Below are 21050 nucleotides of genomic sequence, written 5' to 3'. Positions count from 1 at the left end.
AGCTCCGCCATAAAAACCACAGGGTGACCTTGGGTAAGTCACAGTCTCTCAGCCTCAGAATAAATCTTGACAAGAAAAAAAATTAACTGTAAGTCAAAAAATGACTTTAGATACCATTTCTCTAAAAAAATATCCTAAAGGTGTCAGATCCTGGAAGCTAAGCAGGGTCAGCCCTGGACAGCACCTGGATGGGATGCCACCAAGAATACTAGGCACCACAGAACAAGGAACAGGCAAAAACTCCTGCAATAAACTTATCATGGGTTTTTCTCGCCAAGATTTGTTCAGAGGTTTGCCATGGACAGCCTTCCCCTGAGGAGGCTGAGAGTGTGACTGGCTCATGGTTACAAAGTAGGTTTCATATACACACACATACAAGTAGCTGCACTTTGTGGTTCTTGTGTCATAGTGAATTTTTGTATGCTGTGTTTTATGATAAGAAGCCTCCTGTGCTTTAGTTTCTTGGAGCCCTGACTTGTACTTTCTTGACATTCTGCCTGAGTTTCCTCTAATGCACTTAGTAAGACTACTACTGATAAGCAGTCACACACTGAGCAAGTGCTTTGAGTTTAATCAGCAGAGCACCAGCAAGGAAGCGGGGACAGTGAGGCAGTCGCCTCACCACTTTCTCCTCCACCTATGCAGCACTTCTAAGCTGTTAAGACGGCAGCAACTCTCAGCAGTCCTTGCAAGCACAGCCAGTGATGGAGAATGCTGGAAGCCACAGTTCAACAACATTTGGAAGGCTACACAATTTCCAACGCAATGAATCTACGCAAAAAGCTTAAGAATACATTAACTGAAGGAGATGATTTAAAATAATAAAGACTTAAATGGATTGGAGTATTGTGAAAGATGTATTGCCATACCCCTCCAGCATTCCACAGATGGAAATTGGGACATAAGTGGCTAAACATCAGAGTGTGGTCAAGGAGGCAAAAAAGTTATTATTCAGGGAGAACACATGAGCCAAGAGAGGCTGCGGCAGATTGCTTTTACCTGGGCCTCTGGGAAGGGCAAAATTCTGCTCCCTCTTCTCTCACCCCAAGTAAGTGGAGGATAAACTACTTTGCTCTTTGAATGAGGTTTGCAGGAACTGAAGTAAGCTGGGGACAAATGGTGTGGGGGGGGAGGAGAGAAACCAGGACATTATAAAAGCAGCTGAAAAACTGCAGTGAAAGAGGATTAATCAGGACTGTCCCTGCCATGAGGGATACACATTGCCAGTGGACACACTGCAGAAGACCATTCACAGCTACATTTTGGTGCATGTCCCACTCACATAGGGCCCATACAGACAGGCCAAAATAAAGCTGCTTCAGATCACTTTGGAGGTATGCTGTTTAAATGATGCATGCATCCTAAGAGGCTGGAAGCCACGCCAAAGCCATGCTCTAGTCCTAAGGACTGGAGCGTAACTTTGGTACAGCTTCTGGCTTCTTAAGATGCGTGTGTCATTTAAACAGCATACCACCAAAGTGACCTGAAGCAGCTTTATTTTGGCCTGTCTGTATGGGCCCATGGTCTCTAAAAGTGAATACCTATGATCTAGCACCTTGAAACCATCAAAAAGAAAATGGGGCAAACAAATCAGGAAATTGATCTGACACACTCAGCATGCCTAAGTCTAGGTAGTGTTACCAAGACCTCCTCCCCCATAGGACAACTCTTTACAAAGTTGGCGCACTGCTCAAATGCAAACTTCTGTCCTTATCTATCTGTCTTGCTTGGTGCCAGCCTAAAGACCCTTCATCCTGGTCAAGCTCAGAGCATAAAACATGTAACATAAAAGGCAATCTGAAGAAACATAGAGCTCCCTGATAGAACTTGTGACTAATGGAAATTGAGAGGGTGGGAGTCAAAGATAACCAAAGCTGAAATAAAAATGATGCAGCCCAACAGAGAAAGACTTTCAGAACATCTACAAATGAAAGGTTTATTTTTAAATAGAAATCAAACACCAAAAAAAGTACTTGAGACAAACGAATGACACACAGAAAATATCAGCATACAAATATAGGGCTTTTATCATTTCAGAAAAAAGAGTGCAAAAGCATTCATACAATGTAGGAGCCACCGCAGTGAAGGAGAGCTCAGTAGACAAAAAGGCAAGATCCTCTTCTGGTGTTTTCTTTTCTCTGCATCTTGCCATCTTCATCACTCTAATGACCAGGTCCAAATGTTAAGTTGCTATTAGCTACTGATTTCTGTTTGTAGCATAGCTGAATGAAGAGAGAAAGTATACAATGGTTGTATCCAATTTTTGGATGACCCCATATACCAAGTATTCAATCTGGGCTTTTATTGCCTATCCTTTTGAAACTGTGGAAGAATCCACCCACAAAAGTCAAATAATATGTTGTCCTGTGAAAGCAGAACTTTGAGTAAAAGTGTTATCGCTGCTATATTCTACACAGTCCAAGTGCACTGCGTTTGTACTGTGAAGCTACGTATGCCGAGATCAAAAAGAAGCATTTCCTTCTTACTTAGCTGCAAACGTGGAAGTATTGTCAGCCAAAGATCAGACCAATAGCATTTAGAAGATTTAAAAAATATTCCATTGTCCAGCTATGGGCCAAGAATACCATTGTCCTTAGAGATACAGCTCACGTCAAGTGGAAGGAAAAAAGACCATAGCAGCAAAAGAACGCTGAGAACCATGCGGCAACAATTTCATACCCAAAGCCTGGGACAAGAAAACAACTGCCTCTACCCATCTGGAGGTGGAAATGCAGCTGGCTTCGTCTGGAGAAGCCTGAGCAGTTTCCGGGCTGGTGATTTTTCTAATCTGTTGAAAGTCCTTGATGCTGAAATTGAAACAAACAAAAAATTACTTAGATACTTGTCTGATTAAGTGAACATTGTTTCTTACTGTAGCACATCCATGCTAAATGTCCTGACCACCACATTTGCACAACAGCTGCCATTTTGACTAACCTAAATGAAGAAATCATCTTCAAGGCTTTAGCCAAAATCCTTTCCACCTGAACCCCTCAGTCATCTATCTTCTAGAACCCTGGCACAAAATGCTATCATGCTTTCTCCCAATCTCCCTTCTATACTCATCAGTCCAGTAGATTTCCTTCTAATCCTTTGCACCTTCAACCCCAAACTGAATATGTTAATGCAAATGTATCTGTCCAGTGGAGAACACAGAAAGGTAATTAATCTCAACATATATTTGGCACTTAAGTTAATACAACCTAGAATAGCAGCATGTATGCCACATGGTGGACTAAGTGCTGTCCATAGTAACAACTAGAGTATACACACTGAACCAAGTGTTCGATGGTGAGTCAACAGTTAGTTAAATTCAACTGAAGCAATGCGTCTACTCCAGTTGAAACTTTACCACTAGGATTTAATGTTATTCACTGTAACAGACTTGAGAATGACCATAACTTGCATCTAGACTTGCCCTGCTCCAAATAGAAGATCTCCATATGGCCATAGAAAGCACTAATTTGCATGAGATGAGGAGGCAGGTTTTTTTTATTCCCTCTGTTTCACCTCTTATGCTGGTCTGGGCGATCCCCCATTCCTTCTGAACAGCTTTTCAGAGAATTCTCTTCAGCAGAGGCCTGGAGCCAGCCCCATACCTATTCATTTGTGGTAAGGTTTGTTTCCAGACAACCAGGAGAGAAAACATTTACAAACTGAAGGAGAGCTTGTTGAGAGGTATGCATATGATTGTGTGGCCAGGGTTTATGTGTATGTGTGTGTCTAATAAATATTTTGGACTTATGTGCAAGACTGTATCATAACCTCTAAATCATTTTGAGGAACTGAAATACATTTTACAGATGCTATTGGATGCATCATAAAATTTAAATACGTTTAATTTGCAAAAAAACAAAAACAAAAAAATTTAATTATGAAGTTCACAGATGGATAGTACAGCTGAAACCTAACAAGGAGAAGTTTCAAGGAGGGGGAAATCAATGCATTAAGAAATCCAATAGCAATCAGCTTTCAACCCCCCCCCCCCAAAATGACACTGACAAACTTTTCAAATTGCTACAGGGGAAGAAAAATCCATCTGGAATTTTGTACAATCATCTTAGTTTAATAGGAGAGCTTGAATTTACAAATCTAGATTTTTAACACTAAGGAAGCATTAACTAGATTAGACCATTGGTCAAGGATTCTAAAATAATTAGACCAATTATCAGTCAACAGCTGAAAAATAAAAATGAATTATTCACTTTCAATGTTCATTCTGCTTATCCAAGAATTGGGGAGGGGGAAATTACATGTGATACATTTGGGAGTATACTGGACTCCAAATAGATATATGCAGCAAGACAATGAAAGGAATAAGACTGTACTGTGGTGTTTAATATTCTGTTCAGATCTCCCTAGTGAAAAAGAAGAGACTTACCAAGTTGTGCTGATAGCTGGTGAAGATACTGTGTAACTTCTTCCATATAAACTTGGCAAACCTTGATCATTTGATGGATTTCATCCAGCTGAGGATACACACAATTTAAAGTGAGAAATCAAGAGAGAGAGAGAGTCTATCCTGATGCCTGGACATGATCAATAACTTCTCCTCCAGTTCCTGTAACTATTGCCATCTAACATAGCTACTCTTCTAGTAATAGGTTTAACCTCAGAAGTCCCAGCTGCTAGACATTATGCAATCTGAGCCTTCAAAGCACTGTCTAACACCCAGTGGCTGTGTATGATTCAAGAATCCAGAGATCCTGATTGAACTTGGCACCTATACATTATCTGCAGTTACTTTGACCAGTTCTCTCAAATTCTCTGGCACAGTCAAAATCATATGAGGAGACAAGAGCCATGAGATTCTCTTTGGCCACTCTGCACAGAGACATGGAAGTAGCTTACTCCTTCCATTCCTTCTGAAAGCCCAGTATGAGTAGGGATGTGATTGTTTGTCCAAGCACCTTTTCATGTTTTCTGGGATGTACAAATAACTCAGGAAGTTCTTATGCCATACCAGGATCATCCAAAATTTGTTCTCATGCCATTTTGGGATAATCCCAATATTTCCCATTTCTTAAAAAAAAACAAAAAACTTTATTTTGCCTAACAGGTCTGGGAATAAATTGGGGTAAGGAGGCAGGGGTAAAAAACACCATAGTCCAGGGAAGGATTCTGGATTGTCATCTATGGCCATCATCCCTTCCTTATTACATTTTTTAAACTCCCAATAATCAAATTCTCTGGGCCACATGCAGCTAAACAAGAACTAGAAAAGAATATAACAATGGCAATAAAATGGCACAATATAAAAATGGCAGAAGGAATAAACCAGTGCAAAGATCACTTAAGGTTGGAAAAAGATCTTAGACAACACTTTTTTTCCCTTTAGTATGATCTGCCCTCTTCTACAAAAAGATATGCTATTTGCAAAGCAGTCTAAAGTTTTCATAGTTCCACATAATTTGCCACATGCCCCTAAATCAATTGCTTCTTTGGTGCATGTTTTAGAAATAATAGCTATCAATTTTTTCATCCTGTTCTCATTCAGAATTCTAGATATGGCCTCACTTACTACAGCTTGTAGGCCTTTGCATTTCATATGCAAACATTAAGAATCTTCCAAGTGTGCAGCTCCTCTTCACTCATCATGTTGTGGCTTTTCAGGACTCAGCAGAAATTCTTTTACATATTCCACCTTACTTATTTAAAGCATATCATAGCCATTTATTACTTATTGCTCTCAGAGTTCTAGGAGTCATTTCCTTCATTAGAAGATGCTCTTTGGTAACTGGAGCAGCAAGCTAGTTATAAACAAGCCCTCTGCCTCTCTCTGACAATCAAAATCCAAGATTCACCACTCACCACTCTCTCAAGATCATAAAAGACCTCTCCTTGATGATCCAATATTTTCTGGTAATCTGGTTTGGCTTGAAGCACTTGAGCCTGGGATGCCCCAAGGTAGCAGCAAGGCTCCTCTGGTCCTTGCTTGAGTTCAGATTGCTGCAGCTGCCTTGAAGAGAAAAAAGGTTCATAGTTTATCCATAGTAATCTGTTACAAAGACAGCATGAAAACTAATCAGGAAGGGGGCACCAGATCTAACTCTATGGGAAACATAATTTTCTGGGGATTACTCTTCTTAAAATACTAAACAGAGTGGAATTTCTATTTTTAAAAATGCACCAAAATGGCTTATATTATCCCACATCTATAAAAACTCATCTCAGTGTTTTAATACTTTACTGCTATTACTCTGTCTCTGTGTTGTGTACCATCCGGTCATACGTAGTTTTAATCTTATACTGTTTAATCTTGTTTTAAGGGGAGGCATTATGTATATATGGATGCATTTTAACTTGTTGTACATTGCTTTGATTGCCTGGCAAAAAGCAGGATAGAAATAAAAATTTTATTTATTTAGTTAGTTAGTTATTTCCAACTTATGGCGACCCTAAGGCCATAATCACAGGGTTTTCTTGGCAAGATTTGTTCAGAGGAGGTTTGCCATTGCCTTCCTCTGACGCTGAGACTATGTGACTTGCCCAAGGTCACCCAGTGAGTTTTTATGGTTGAGCAGGGAATTGAACCCTGGTCTCCAGAGTCGTAGTCCAACACTCAAACAACTGTGCCACACTGGGTCTTATTATTATTACTACTAGTACAAAAAAAGGAATAACAGATTCTGTACATGTTATTAGACAAGCATCTCAATATTTTCCTACACTGAAGGTTGCACTGATTTGGCACGCCATCCAGTTCACAAATATATGCCTCTTATCAAACTAGAGGACCCTGGCCTTGGTTCGGAAGCCTCCCACTTTTCCAGGTCCACAGTTCAGGGGAAGGTCTAGAACTGTCTGGCCACAGTATTGCCAAGGTACATCAACTGCCCCCTTGGGCATCTTTTCCTGCTCCAGATTTGGTAATGGGAACATAAGCAGAAAAGCATTCCTGACCTCACTTGAGAAATCCCAAGATCTGAGACTAGTGCTGGTCAAAAACTATTGACTCCTGTCTATATTCATTTATTTCTGTGCCTTCCCTCTTGAGCATCTGAAGTTGGCTATCATTATAGCAATTTACACCTTCTCCTTTAGTCAAAGTCTAGTTTCTATAACATACTTAGTTGGCATCTCTAAGAATAGGGAGAAATAGCTAATGTTCTAACCTGGTTATTTCCTCAGCATTTTTTTGGTAAGTCTGAAGCAGTTTATCCCAAGCTTGACCTTCTTCAGAGAACCTGTGAAAAAGAGAGTGAAGAGTAAATTTGGTTTCATATTAAGAGTGCTTTAGTGACAAGGCACTGCTTTTTTATAATCACCTGGAGGACAAATGGAAAGTGAGCTTCCACACAAGCTCTTAATAGAGAACTCCATGATCCAGCAATGCCCTCCCTAAATATAGTCTGAAACTTGCTTGTTTCTAGTACTGCTACTCTGTATGAGATATGTAGGGAAGCTTTGTGTTACGGTTAGAATGCATAATTACTGAAGTTTGCTATAATGCATGTATCGTGTTACTGAAACCTTAAAATTAGAAGCAGACAATGGCACTCATACTTCGTTGCTGATGCAAGTCAGTGAAGTGAGTCAATCTCTCACAACACAGCCTTTAGCCTTTATTTATGTTCCAATATTACCACATACCATGGTTAATGCTAACTGGAATAAACCATAGTTTTATTGTTGTTGTGTGCCTTCAAGTCATTTCTGACTCATGCCAACCCTAAGGTTAAACTATCATGGGATTTTCTTGGCCTGTTTATCCAGAGGGGGTTTGCCATTGCCATCCTTTGAGGCTGAGAGAATGTGATTTGCCCAAGGTCACACAGAAGGCTTCCATAGCCGAACAAAGGTTCAAACCCTGCTCTCTAGGGTCACAGTCCAATGCTCAAATGACTACACCTCAAGCCGAGAAGAAGAAAAAAGAAATAATTTGTGCCAGACGGAGAAAGAGGGAATAAGCAAACCTGTAGTATGCTCTCTGCTGGGACTGGCAGAACTACATCGCCACAGGCCTGTGTGTTACTACAACACCATTTGCACCAGCATTCCCTTCAGCATAGGCAACATTATAGCAGTGCTTCATGAACAAACAAAGAAAAAGACATTGACTGAACACAAACACCTACAGTAAAACATTAATACTACCATGGGACAAGAATCCATAGTATTTATTCTCCACTGGAAGCCATGAATAAAACTTCCATAATATTATTAAAGAAGCTAGGCTGTGACTTTAATTATATCTTACCTGACTATATTCTCTTTTAAGGCAGATATTGATGCATTCAATGCAGGATCTGACAAACCCCTAAAAAAAACCAGAAGGCTTAAATTATTATGAATCTAGGGTGAAGAACTTAATCATAATGTTTCTAATTTGGCATATTCCACTCTTCCTTTAGCAAAACAGTTGTACAAGTCATATACTCAGAAACTGAGCAGGACCACACTTGTTCCCTTTAACAATACTACAACACCAGATGCTCCTGGAAGACAGTTGACTAAAGCCAAGTTGAAAGTTCACTAGCTCAAGTGACAACTTCCTCTTCTGAAGAGAAATTGAGGAAGGCAATAAACCCTGATTCAACACTAGCTATGCCCAACTGTAATTAAAAAAAATGTTTTGGTCACTCACCACTCTAAGAATAAGGTAATAAGGGGAAATAGTAATTACCCTCTGGGATCCTCAAAGCATTTTTGCAAAGTTCCATCTAGTATCAGTTTCTTTGTGTGGAGCCTCAATTCTTCTGAAAGCATGTTGACTGAAGAAAGATATACGGAGAAATAGGATGAATAGCGTGAAACACCATATGACAGACTAGCTTATATTGCTTAATGCATTTCTACTTGTGTTCCAGGAAGCAATGAAGTTTGGATGCTCACTGAAAAACTGCAATAACATGGTCAGTAGGAGAATATAAGCTTCTCTAAATGGTCATTATTACACAATCTTCTCTTTCAAGAAGGGTAGATAAAAAGTCTATTTCAGCAGAAACCTAAGCAGACCTGTAACAACTTAAAAGGCTAACCAATGAATTGTGGCTTAAGCTTTGACAGACACTGTCCACTTCCTCAGGTATTGCTCTTTGAGATGCCACAGGACTCTTGTTTGAACTTTGCTTCCAATACACGGCCACAGTACCTCAGTAATAGAATCACCTAGGCTCCAAAGTCCCAATGAGGTCTTGCAGACCCATGGCCAATTAGACGAGACATCACAAGGTAAATAGATCAATTGAAAATATAAGGTAGAAAATAAAAAGAAGCTTAATATAATTGACCAGTGCCCTGGCTGAAATGTGTATGCCCTTTTGAATACCTCCTACAATTTTCTGTAATATGCAAGGGCTCTTGAGACAGGATCTCCCTAACAGACAAGCCAACATGAGAAGCATTCAGTAAAAACTTGACAACTATTGGTTTCAAACTTTGACGTGAGAGCATTGCATAGAAGCTCCCTTATGGAAATTCTTTCGATCCTTCTTATTTTGGATAGCACTTGTGTAAATTATCTATAACAGAACCATGGCAGTATCTTGTTGTTGTTGTTGTGTGCCTTGTTTGTTTCCAATTTACCGCGACCATAAGGCAACCTTATCAATGGGTTTTCTTGACAAAATTTGTCCAGAGGGTGTTTGCCTTTGCTTTCCTTTGAGGCAAAGAGAGCATGATTTACCCAAGGTCATCCAGAGGGTTTCCATGGCCAAGCGGAAATTCAAACCATGGTCTCCCCAGAGTCGTAGTCCAATGCTTAAACCATTAAATCACACTGGCTCTTGCCATTGTTTTAATTTCTCCAATTATTTTGCCAGGAGCAAAGCTCTTTAGTTTATTATCTTTCTTTTAAAAAAATGTGACTACAATTGGCCCTCCACATTTGCGGATTTGATTATTCATGGATTTGATTAATATGTTCTCTCTAGTAATCTCAAGGTCCTCCAGCACAACTTCTGATGGAAGTTGTGCTGGAGGACCTAGAGATTACTAGAGAGGTGTTCTCTCAAGTTAAAAAAGAAGTGGGTTTTTATTTGTAGTTTTTCCACTTTCACAGGAGTCCTGCGCCATAACATCAGGGCCCACTGTATATCAAAAGAAAAGAAAAACAACATTCATGACAAGATCAACAACATCATTGGTCTGACTCAATCTGGCAACTCTACTGGGAAGTTCTTATCAAATCTGATGTTGCCAGGAATTTTAAGGTTGTTGCCTCCCAGTTTCCCAGCACAAATAGATTCTACATCATGTGGAACCTGACCAAATTGATCTCCCAAACACCTTTCAGCTATGCCAAATTCTGTGCTGTTGAAGTGAACTGATAAGACTCACCATTTTGTTCAAAAGTTTTAGTATTAAAGCCTTCGGTCTGCCTTAAGGAGCACTCAAGTTTCTGGGCAGAGTACTATGAAAGAAAGGGGAAAAGATTCCCATTTGTGAGCACCATTAAAAAATTATCTATGGGACCAGAAAATAGATAACATTCCACATGAACTACGGGAAAGAAATGGAAAGACATAAAATGAAGACATAAAGACAAGTAAAGAAAAGCTAGAGGGAGGGGCAAAATGGCACTTTCAGCACAGTGGCAGGTGCTAAGGTTCCAGAGAAAACAACTAAGTTGATCCAACAGGCCTGAAGTCTGCTCATTCCTGACTTACACTACAGAGCCTAGGACTCAACCACAGATTTCTTTATAATGACCAAAGAACTCTTTAGAGATATGCAAGGCTGGCTACAAAGTTGTTCCATGGTTTTATTGTGAAGGTTGCTTATAAGTGAAGAATGGTATTCTCCAAACTATTCACCATCCTTTGTTTGAATGGAGGGGATGAACCCTGTGTTCATCATATTGCTGATCTTTTCTCAACCTGCAGGTCTACTATTCCAAAAAGTGACCAAACTTTAAGCCAGAGCATTGGCTCTCCAGCCACTTGCTGGCAGCCACCTGTTTGAAATTGCTTCCCCCCCCCCCCCCACGTTCATGTCTGTGGGGACATGGGGATTCCTATGATATTCCTTGGGGAACAGTCCCACCTACTATCAAGATGGACTTCCTTGTGAGCTTTCAGTTTCAAGGGAGCAAGACAAGAAGTGAGTGAGGAGCAACTTAACAGTAACAGCCACTGCCTTAAGCCTGATCCTCTGCATCTTTGCTACTGATCCTTCTGATCTGCTGGATAAAATTTTGATTCACAAGGTACCTCCAGAGACTGGGTCACTCACTTCAGACCTGATCAAAACTGCCCTAAAATTAAGCGCACTGCTGGAGGCATCCCATATTATGTCAGAACCAGACATGGCAGCAGGAGTCATGGAGCCCTCCAAGTGGTTCCCCTCTGAGCAGACATTCAATAATGCCAGCCAGGATGTAACAACCTGTTAGGCACAGGTATATCCTTGCCTTCTGGGGCCTCAGATAAAGATTATTTCACTGAAACAAGCTTAAAATTAAGTTACAAAGGCCCCATACAGACAGGCCAAAATAAAGCTGCTTCAGGTTACTTTGGAGGTATACTGTTTAAATAATGCATATGTCCTAAGAGTCCGGAAGCTGTGCCAAAGCTATTCTCCAGTCCTAAGGATGAGAGTGTGGCTTTGGCGTGACTTCTGGACTCTTAGGACACATGCATCATTTAAACAGCATACCGCCAAAGTGACCCGAAGCAGCTTTATTTTGCCCTGTCTATACGGGCCCAAAGCTAACTAGCACACAGCCTGCCATCTTACACTGAGGAACAAGCCATTTTAAAATTACAATGGAAGCAGAGCCTTGTATTATTCATACAACACTAGAAACACACATGGCATTTACAGCATCTTGAAAAAATGAAGAAAGAAAGAAAAATAAGACAAGTAGCTGTTTGCTGAAACTGTACATGAAGAAAGAAAACCAGAGCTGAAGAGAGAAGGGGAATGAAGAATGGATATGATTTTTTTTAACTTGCTGCTTTTCATATCACTCTATCAAGCATTTGGGGGAGGGAGCAGAATACAAGACTCATGCAAAGCAGTTTTAAGAGAATAGAAGAAAATATTATGAACAGCAGTTATATTTTAGTTTGGTTTAAGCTGGGGAAACGGCATAACACATGTTGCACAACAGTTAATGAGGAGCAGAGAAGGACTAAGAGAGCCTCTTTCCAGGATGTCATTCTTACCTGGAAACTGGAAAGGAGCAGCACTGCCATTCTTTCAGTCTCTGGCATGTCCAAGCTAATTGCTTTACTCAGTTCTAAAAGTTAAGCACAATGTTGCTTGAAGTCCAATGACACCAACTGGGTAGTTTCCCTGTCTTATTTAATTTTATTTTTAGTATTTTACACCAAATCTCTACGTGTAATATTTTTGTAAGGCCAACTCAACAGTTTCATATGCAAGTTTCATGAACGCTTGATCGGACAAGAAGTTACAGAAAGCAGACCAGTGGTGTTTGGAGGAGAAAAGTTTGCCTACACGAAATGACATCAGCATTGTTAGGATGAACTGGAGGAGAAGGATTCACAGGCATTAAAAGTGACTCTGCATCAATGTCACAGCACATCTGGCTGCTGAGCTCAGAAGTTAAAATAGTAAGTTACCTATAAAATGTTACCTTTTTAAATGAAACCATCATATAATAAAGTTACACTTTAAAAATAATGTATCGAGTGAGAATGACTTTTTGAGGGAAGGGGTGTAGCAAATAATGTGTTCTAGTTATTGTAAAGATCATATTCAGAAGCATTGGCAGATAGATTTTTGGGGGGGAGTTATGCCATACTCATCAGTCCTAAGAGTTTGTTATGCTTATTTTTCTCTTCTCTTATCTGATGTTATTTCTTACACTTCAGTTAGTTTCTTTTTCTTTTCTTTCCTATTAGTCTTCAACCATTTGAGTATTTTGCCTCTAAGGCCACATTCAATGTACCATTTTGGCATGGGGACAGGGCGGGGGGCTCACATGTTAAAAACTTTCTGAAGCTGTGTCTAGGGAAGAGCATCTAGTTGACTCTTTGCTCCTGTCTGTCAGATGGAAGTGAGGAGAAGGAAACCTGCAGCATTATAATCTGGAATTTTTTAAAGAACTATAATATCCACCTAGGAGATAAAGAATGATCAGCAAGGGGAGGCATGTCTCTGAGTCACCTGCAATGGGGCATGCCATGAAGAGAAAAAAAAAGCCATTTGCTGCCATCCAGCTTTCAGCTACAAGCATTCCAGCCCAGCACCAAGGACCACTACCAACACACACACACACACGGCAGACAAATTTTGTTATGATCTTCTACCTTTCAGGGTCTGGAAGAACATATCTCAAAGTTAAGGAATTGTTCAGGAGGACCTTGGAGTGCACACCAGGACCTTTTCAGTTATAGTATTATGATCTCACTTTAAACAACCACAGCACCATATGAAATCCTGGGATTTGTAGTTTAGGGACGAGCCTTTAGAATTCTCAGCTGGAGAATCTACTAGTGCCTCTGACCCAGCCACAAACCTCAGGATTTTATATATTGGGCAGCCATGGCAGTTAAAGTGGAATCACAGCACTGTAATTCTGTAGCATGTAAGGGTCCCTAGTAAACAGGATTCGGATTTGGCAATGTGAGATCCTAACCTTGGAAAGGCATTAAATGATTTAATGGCTGGAATCCTGTTGGTTGATCTGAATAAATCCATGGAATCCACAGTTGAAGGGTACGTCAACCTATAGGTAAATACAACTAATACAATGGGTCCATTCTAATCAAGACTAACAAGAAGACTCTTGAATGAGTGCCACTACAAGCCAAGGATCTCTATATCATTCATATCAAATTAGAAGTTTGAAGTGGTTATGTGAGGGTACCATTTGTGATATGGTTTACAATATGTACGTGTAACATGAAATCTTATGGAACTTTAGGAGGTGAGGAACCCCTCTTAAGGTTCCTTATGATTGAATGTTACATGTACCTGTTGCAAACTGTAGTAAAAATGGTAGAAATGTTGGCTCCCAGTTCATAAATCATTGCTAAGAGAGATCCAGTATTATATCTGCACTGGGCCTTTAAGAAACCAAGATGTAGCTGAGCAACAATTTTAATTTTGTCAACAGAAAGCAGTCCACTTCCATGGAGGTCCCAAGCCCAATTGTAGGGCTACAACTGTTTATGGGCAGTTTTCCCAGCTTCTGCAACTAATTTTATTTATTATTTATTTTGTTTATAGTATTTATACCCTGCTCTTCAGCCAAAAGGCTATCAGACTGGCTTACATTGTTTTAAATTAGACATTAGAATTAATGAGTTCTTTCTGCCTAGTTCCTAGGCAGCCCCAGTTTGATCATGAAGCCATGCTGGAGATACATACCAGAGATATCTAAATGAAGAGGAGGCAAGGACTTCCGTCGATTCATGCCCAGCTTCAGGCTGCAGCGATTCAAGGAAGGTCGTGCAAAACGTGGACTAGGCAGCTGTCCAAAGGATACATCAAATGAATTTGAACCATGTCCTTTGTCAGGGCCAAGACTCTGTGGAGATGCTTTCTTTGTGCCAGGGCAACATGTACCCTCATTCTTTAAATCAGGGATTAGATGACTTTCTTCCTTGCCAGTCTCTGCTAACAGCCCAGATTCGTTGGCTTTTGTGTCAACCTGGAGACAACAGCTGGAGCTAACAGTGTTATCAGGTTTGGCAAAACATTCAGCCGCCATTTTCTCCTGATTGTGCACATTTCCTGGAATGAAAAGAAGGAAGGAAATACAACTCATCAAAACTGACATATTAAAAAGAGCAAATCAATGGATATACAATAACAAGACAGATGAGTGCTGGATTTAACATGTGTGCATACGTATACCTAATTCTTAGCCAGCATCAGCTTGGAGCATGAAGCTGTGCTGGGGGCATATATTTCAAGATACACTGAAGTATTTGTTTCTGCCCCAGCTTCAATAATGAAGGGGTGGAAATTGGTTAAAGAATGCACAGTGGCCCCATCAATTCAATTCATCTAAGAATATAGGAGAGAGAACAGCCTTTCCTAACATGGTGCATACCAGATGTGTTGGATTACAATTGTCAACATCCCAAATTAGATAAATTATATCAATTTCAGCACTTCAGCTGTAGTAATAAACACTGTACTATGTGGAGGGGGAGGGATTGTCCCTCCATGTTACTGAATCGCAGCAACATCAGCCCTAGCCAATGGTGAGGGGTGCTATGAATTACAGTCCAACACTAGAGGATCACTGCCCAGGTCCAGAATAATCTACACCTGAAGCTCAGAGGAAAGCGGGGGGGGGGGGGGGGCTATAGGCAGCTCACAAAGTAAACACAATCTGGTACCCTACAAATGTATTACACTACAAATCCCATCACCATCAGCAGGTGACTGGTCATGCTGGGTGGGAATGATAGGGTTTATAGTCTGCAATACAGAGACAAACCAACTAGAACCACATACAGTTGGCCCGCCATATTCATAGATTCTTTATCCATGGATTCAACTATCCACAGCTTGAAAATGTATTTAAAAATATATAAATTCCAAAAAGCAAACCTTGATTTTGCCATTTTATATAAGAGATGCCATTTTATTACACCATTTTATTTGATGCGGCTTGAAGGTCCATGAATTTTGGTATCCACTGTAGTGGGGGTAATCCTGGAACCACACCCCAGCAGGTACAAAGGGTATAGTGTGCAAAATAATGCCACTGTTTTTAAAGAGAGTTACAAAACCAGGAGTAGCACACAATAATTAACCCAGAACTCTTGGAATGTGACAGAACAACAACATTTTTAAAGTATCCCTGAGGAGGTGCGGGTTAAAAATATCACTGAGTGGGGTCTCCACTAGGGCTGCCATTTTGACTGTTGGTTCATTGCCTTTAACACCCAGATGCTTTGATTGTGATTTCCTGCATGGTAGGGGGTTGGACTGGATGGCCCTTGTGGTCTCTTCCAACTCTACGATTCTATGATTCTATATGGAAGCCAAAAATCTCTACAATGAAAATTCCTCAACTAAGAAATGACAGAATGTAATGATTGTGAGCCACAGCTGTACAAATCCAAGGCTAGCAATGAACTACAAGTAAGAGTACACAGGATTTGTTTTTCTCTAATCAGAAATTTAAGTGCAATTCAAGGACAGAGAGATCATAAGTAGCTTTGCAGTACATACAGATGATTCAGTTGGGGACCATTAACTAGCTGGATAGCGCCTTGCTTCTTCTTTGATTAGCAAAAGAAGAATTATGCAGAGCACACTTACATGTAAATTGGTTAAATTTGCATATTTTAGAGAGGGTTCAGAACATTAGCTTTTCTTCTGACAGAATCCTGCTTAAAAAATAACTGGAAATGTCAACACTTAGTCCCTCCTACTGGGGGCAGCAGAGCATCAATGAATGCATCACCCATAAAAAACAGTCTTGGTGTCTTCCTAATCTCTTTACCCAGTGCTTTAACAAGAGTTTTTCCATCTTCAAAGCCAGGATGGTTTCCTGAAGAGGCGTTCTAAAACAGAAAATGAGTATTTCTTGTTAAACAGTATAGATATCATCCAATCTTTTTCCTTCTCATAAGGGCAATAAATCTGACAATAAAAAGGAATGATCTCAGTGCTTCTGCCTTCAAAGAGCCACAAGGTGACTTTCTTTTCCTACCAAAGAACATTCTTCCCACTCACAGAACTCAGCAAGTTTGGCAATGAAATACTCTCACACATTTATTTCTTCTTCTTCCTACCTACCATCCTACTCAACCTTGAAGGTCCCATGAAACTACTTGCCAGATCAGTTACAGCCTTAAAATGATAGAGAATGATTTTAAAAATAAATTGAATGCTCAACCACCAATGCCTGAGGAGCAGGCCAGCCATTATGACCACCAATGTTTCTATCTCAAGACATTAAATTTAAACATTCTATAGTTTTCCATGAAACTACACTCCTAATGTGGTTTAAAATAACACACATGAAACAAAAAGTATTTTAAAAGTAGTCCCAAGCAGGAGCTTCCACTATTTTTTACTACTACCCATGGCGAAAAGGAAAGAAATGCCATCCTGCGCAGTGCCCAGTAAATGGTACAATGAGCAATAAACTCACAAGCTCCAACATTATTTAGGATGACTAATTCCATTCCACAAAATGCACTGTACACATAACAGGCCTGGTCAATCTTCTGGCCTCGTTTTTTAGGGTTTACATCACCTAACTTGTCATTTGTGTTAAACTAGCAGTTATCTTTCATCCTCAGCAGGAAAGGGGCAACTACAATGGGTCCAGGGATCAGTTGCCCAAAAAGCACCCCCAAGGAAGTGGCCAAAAGACTATTTCTGACTTAGAAAAATGTTCAACAGTGTGAGTGGAGTCAGGCCATTTAACAGGTTAAAAGGACACTTCTAGGACAAGCAATTGCCTCTGTTTATAGCCAAAAAAGAAGTGTTCTGGAAAGTGTGGAGGAGCCAAGGGCTTTGAGTCACATTTTGTCACCCTTTTTCTATTACCATGAGGTGGGCAGGGCATTTTCATATCTATGCTTGCAGACTCATTTTCTTACCAATAACTCATAAACCCTCATGCAATACAAATAAAGACTGCTATGATTTTTATACACTTGGGAACATTTCTATTACCTGCTGGTGCGTGTTGTTTAGAAGGATGTCTTCTGCACTGAAAAGTGTAATAGAAATGGTTTAGTTAAGCTTTGGTATTCTACTTCTTTTAAGCCAACATCACAAGTACTGACTTTTCATTCCTTCTTCCCTGTCTCTCATTGCATTCTCTTCCCCCTACAAGATCTGCCTCACTTTTCATGTCTGAGCTATCACTCCTACATATTTGCACTAAAGAAACCAAATTTCTGGAAATGTTGAAGCCATGGGGGGGGGGGGGGGTCCATTTTGCGAATCTCATCATGCTTTGCTATTCTGCCTATAACAGCTGCAAAATAGCCAGAAATCAACAGATAATTTTTTCTTACTTCGAAGAATGTTCAACATTCTCAATATTAGACTGCAATACAGCTGCTAGAATAGGATGGCTACTATATGAGCTGAGAATGGCTCACTGGGGAGAGAAAAGGAAAAATGGGGGAAATTTACCTAAAGCCCCCACCATACAATGTCCCACTTCCTCCATGGTGTACCATTGGCTCCCATCTTAATCCTGCTTTACTGCTCACCAAAGTTCCCCCTTTCTTGGGTCTTTATAGGGGCAACACCAAACTCAAGCACAGATGTTGCATCCTATTTGCCTCAGGCACCATAAACCCTCTAGGAAACCCAACCCTGTATGAGTTCACTCATTAAACTGGAGTAAAATCACTTTCACTATCAGACACTGTCAGAGACCAGCAAACACCAGAGAATTCGCAAGTACTGGAATTGGAATAAGCTATTGGAAAGATTCTTGGCCAAAACCATGAAGAACTACCACTTCTAGTCAGAGTTGACAATAATAGGCTAGATGGACCAATGGTCTCACTCAGAATAAGCTACATACCAAAGAAACTGCACACCTTCAGCCATATCTAGCTATGAAAGTATCACACGCTGGAACAATATGGCATCTGAAGATTTCACCATGTCACTAAAATGGTGAAGGGTCTGGAAACCATGTCTTATGAGGAACGACTTAGGGAGCTGGGGATGTTCAGCCTGGAGAAGAGTAGGTTAAGAGGTGATATGATAGCTCTGCTTAAATATTTGAAGGAATGTCATACTGAGGAGGGAGCAAGCTTGTTTTCTGCTGCTCCAGAGACTAGGACCTGGAGCAATGGATGCTTTGATTTCCTGCATGGCTGGATGGCCCTTCCAACTCTATGATTCTATCCTCATCCCACTTGGGCAGTCAGGCAATATTTGCTATAGGATCAGATATATCACCACTGAATGATGTCTATAGGGCATGGCTTTACCCCATCTTTCCCATCCCTGCTTGATAAGCACAACACCTTGAAGACAGAACAATTTTTCCTTTATTTGGGAAAGAGACAATGGTGGGCAAGTGGGAGGACTGCTGATAAAGCTGGCAGATACAAAACAGTACAGCTCTGCTAACACTCAAAGGACAGATTCACATGGCCTGGGCTCATTAAAAAGGATAGCATAATAGCACATCATGTGAACAAGTATTCCTGCTTCTCCAAACCCAGCTACGAGTGAAGAACAGCAAAAGAGGCAAACATGCCAGCTCACGTCCATCTGAAGAGTGTCAGGCCTTGTTATGACAAACAGATCTAGGTTCAGGATCCTTTTAAGGTAGGCTTTCTGTCTGTGCCAGCAATAGGCTGAGTGGTGATTTGGGCAAGCTCAACTCTCCCACCAATTGACACCAATTGTGAGGGATCTTAATGCCCACCAAAGCACTGCAGTACAAGAAGAAGCAGATAAAGAAGAGGAGGAGGAGGAGGACAGGGAGAGGAGGAGCAAGTGGAGGAAAAGGAGGGGGAAGAGGAGGAGGAGGAAGAGAAGGAGGAGAAGGGAGGTGAAGAGCAAGAAGAGGAAAAGGAGGAGGAAGAGGAGGAGGAAGAGGAAGAAGAGGGACAGGAAGGGGGAGGGGAGGAGGAAGAAAAAGAGGAGGAGGAAGGAGGAAGAGGGGGAGGGCAGCAGGGAGGGGAGGAGGAAGAAGAGGAAGAAAAAGAAGAGGAGGAGGAGGAGGAGGAAAATAATAATAATTTTAGGCCATGTATGTTTTTATTGTGTCCCTTCCAGTCGTTTCTGTTTCTGTTGCGTGCCTTGAAGTCATATGGAGACCCTAAGGGGGATCTTTACTGTATGCTAGCATATAATATGTGGTATGAACTATAAACAGTAAACCTACAAACCCAACACAGAAAACAGAGATGTATAGAAATACAGAGAATATAACATTTGTAGAAGAGAGCAGAGTATAACACTCAGCTACTTTTTGCCTGCTTATCCAATCCCCTTTAGCATAAGGGATTCTGATCACTTTTCCAGCCGGAAAGACGGCATTGTGGTGCTTTTTCTGACCTGAAGAACACAACTGTCAAAACGACCGATTCCCATTCAAAGGCAAGATCTCACATTTAAAAGCCTTTCAGGTATCATTTATACCTAATAAATGTAAGATCTTGTCTTTGAATGAGAACCAGACGTTTGACAGTCGTGTCCTTTAACTATGAGTTACATAGGAATACATGAACCTTGCCTTGTCACAGAATGCCTGATAAACAGCCTTCTTTAGGTTATCATGTCTACCTAAAAACCAGGCATTTGGTCACAAGGCAAGTCTCTTGTCTTCATTATGTAACTCTTTTACTAGCTCTTGTATTCTGGAGGTTAAACCTCTCATTCTGTTACTTCCCAGCAAGTCTTCTCCTATTTTGTTTAATTAGCAAACGGGGCTGATATAAATAATGTAAATCTTGACGCCCAAAATCTGTCACTTGCTCTAAGGTTGCCATAAGGCTTCTCTGAATGTAAATAGAGGGGAGAAGGTTAAACATACCTTATTTTCCTATATATATATATACACACACACACACACACACACACACGTGTGTGTGTATATCATTCATATATATATATATATATATATATATAAATATGTGTATAATATATAATACATATATATATATTCTACCTTACCTCACATGCCTGGCTGGACATTATTAGACTGGTCACTAAGTAGACTGACTGGTCATTAAACTGAGCCGAGAATTTATTAAGATGCTTTTCAATATATATATATATATATATATATACACACACACACACATGTGATAATTTATTAAGCTGCTTTTCAAAATAATATGTATTCCTTTATTGCTTTGTTTACGTATGTATTCTTTCTGGGGAGGGGAGAGAAACAGCATCGGAGCGACTAGCAAGAGAGCCGCCATTACCGGTGGCCTTGGGCGAGTCACACTCTCTCAGCCTCAGAGGGAGGCAGCCGCAACCCAAACAGCCGTAGCTCCTGAAGGAGTAAGGAAACAAGAAGGCCGCCCCATAACAATCATAACAACACCTTACGGTACGAAAGGGCACCCGCTCAGCTCACCTCCCATACTCCGCCTCCATTTCGCCGCCGCCGCCGCCGCCGCCTGAAACTCAAACCAGCCCGCCAACGCGCATGCGCATTAACAGCCCGCTCAGGC

At 40.6% G+C, this 21050-nt stretch overlaps 1 protein-coding gene across 3 annotated transcripts; it reads right to left on the bottom strand.

Annotated features, from left to right (window-relative positions):
* Nucleotides 1-1935: 1935 nt before the first annotated feature.
* On the bottom strand, nucleotides 1936-21050 carry DSN1 (DSN1 component of MIS12 kinetochore complex). Of its 3 annotated transcripts, none has more exons than XM_089509357.1 (12): nucleotides 20954-21050; nucleotides 17563-17599; nucleotides 16379-16439; nucleotides 14284-14649; nucleotides 12111-12184; nucleotides 10282-10354; nucleotides 8627-8714; nucleotides 8201-8260; nucleotides 7116-7187; nucleotides 5812-5959; nucleotides 4382-4469; nucleotides 1936-2807 (listed from the first exon to the last, which is right to left on the bottom strand). In XM_089509357.1, exons 1-12 carry the CDS (start codon nucleotides 20971-20973, stop codon nucleotides 2710-2712), a joined length of 1185 nt encoding a protein of 394 aa, XP_089365483.1. In that variant the 5' UTR covers nucleotides 20974-21050; the 3' UTR covers nucleotides 1936-2709. The 3 variants fall into 3 exon arrangements, 2 of the variants coding, with proteins under 2 accessions (XP_089365483.1, XP_089365493.1); XR_016280014.1 differs by having other exon boundaries at nucleotides 2719-2807; nucleotides 5812-5955; XM_089509367.1 differs by lacking the exons at nucleotides 10282-10354; nucleotides 12111-12184.

This window comes from Sceloporus occidentalis, unplaced genomic scaffold (assembly GCF_023333645.1).
Source record: "Sceloporus occidentalis isolate IW3139 unplaced genomic scaffold, rSceOcc1.0.p SCAF_1, whole genome shotgun sequence".
In the NCBI taxonomy this organism is placed as follows: domain Eukaryota; kingdom Metazoa; phylum Chordata; class Lepidosauria; order Squamata; family Phrynosomatidae; genus Sceloporus; species Sceloporus occidentalis.
Note: the sequence above shows the minus strand (reverse complement) of the source record. Positions and strands in the feature narration are given on the sequence as shown.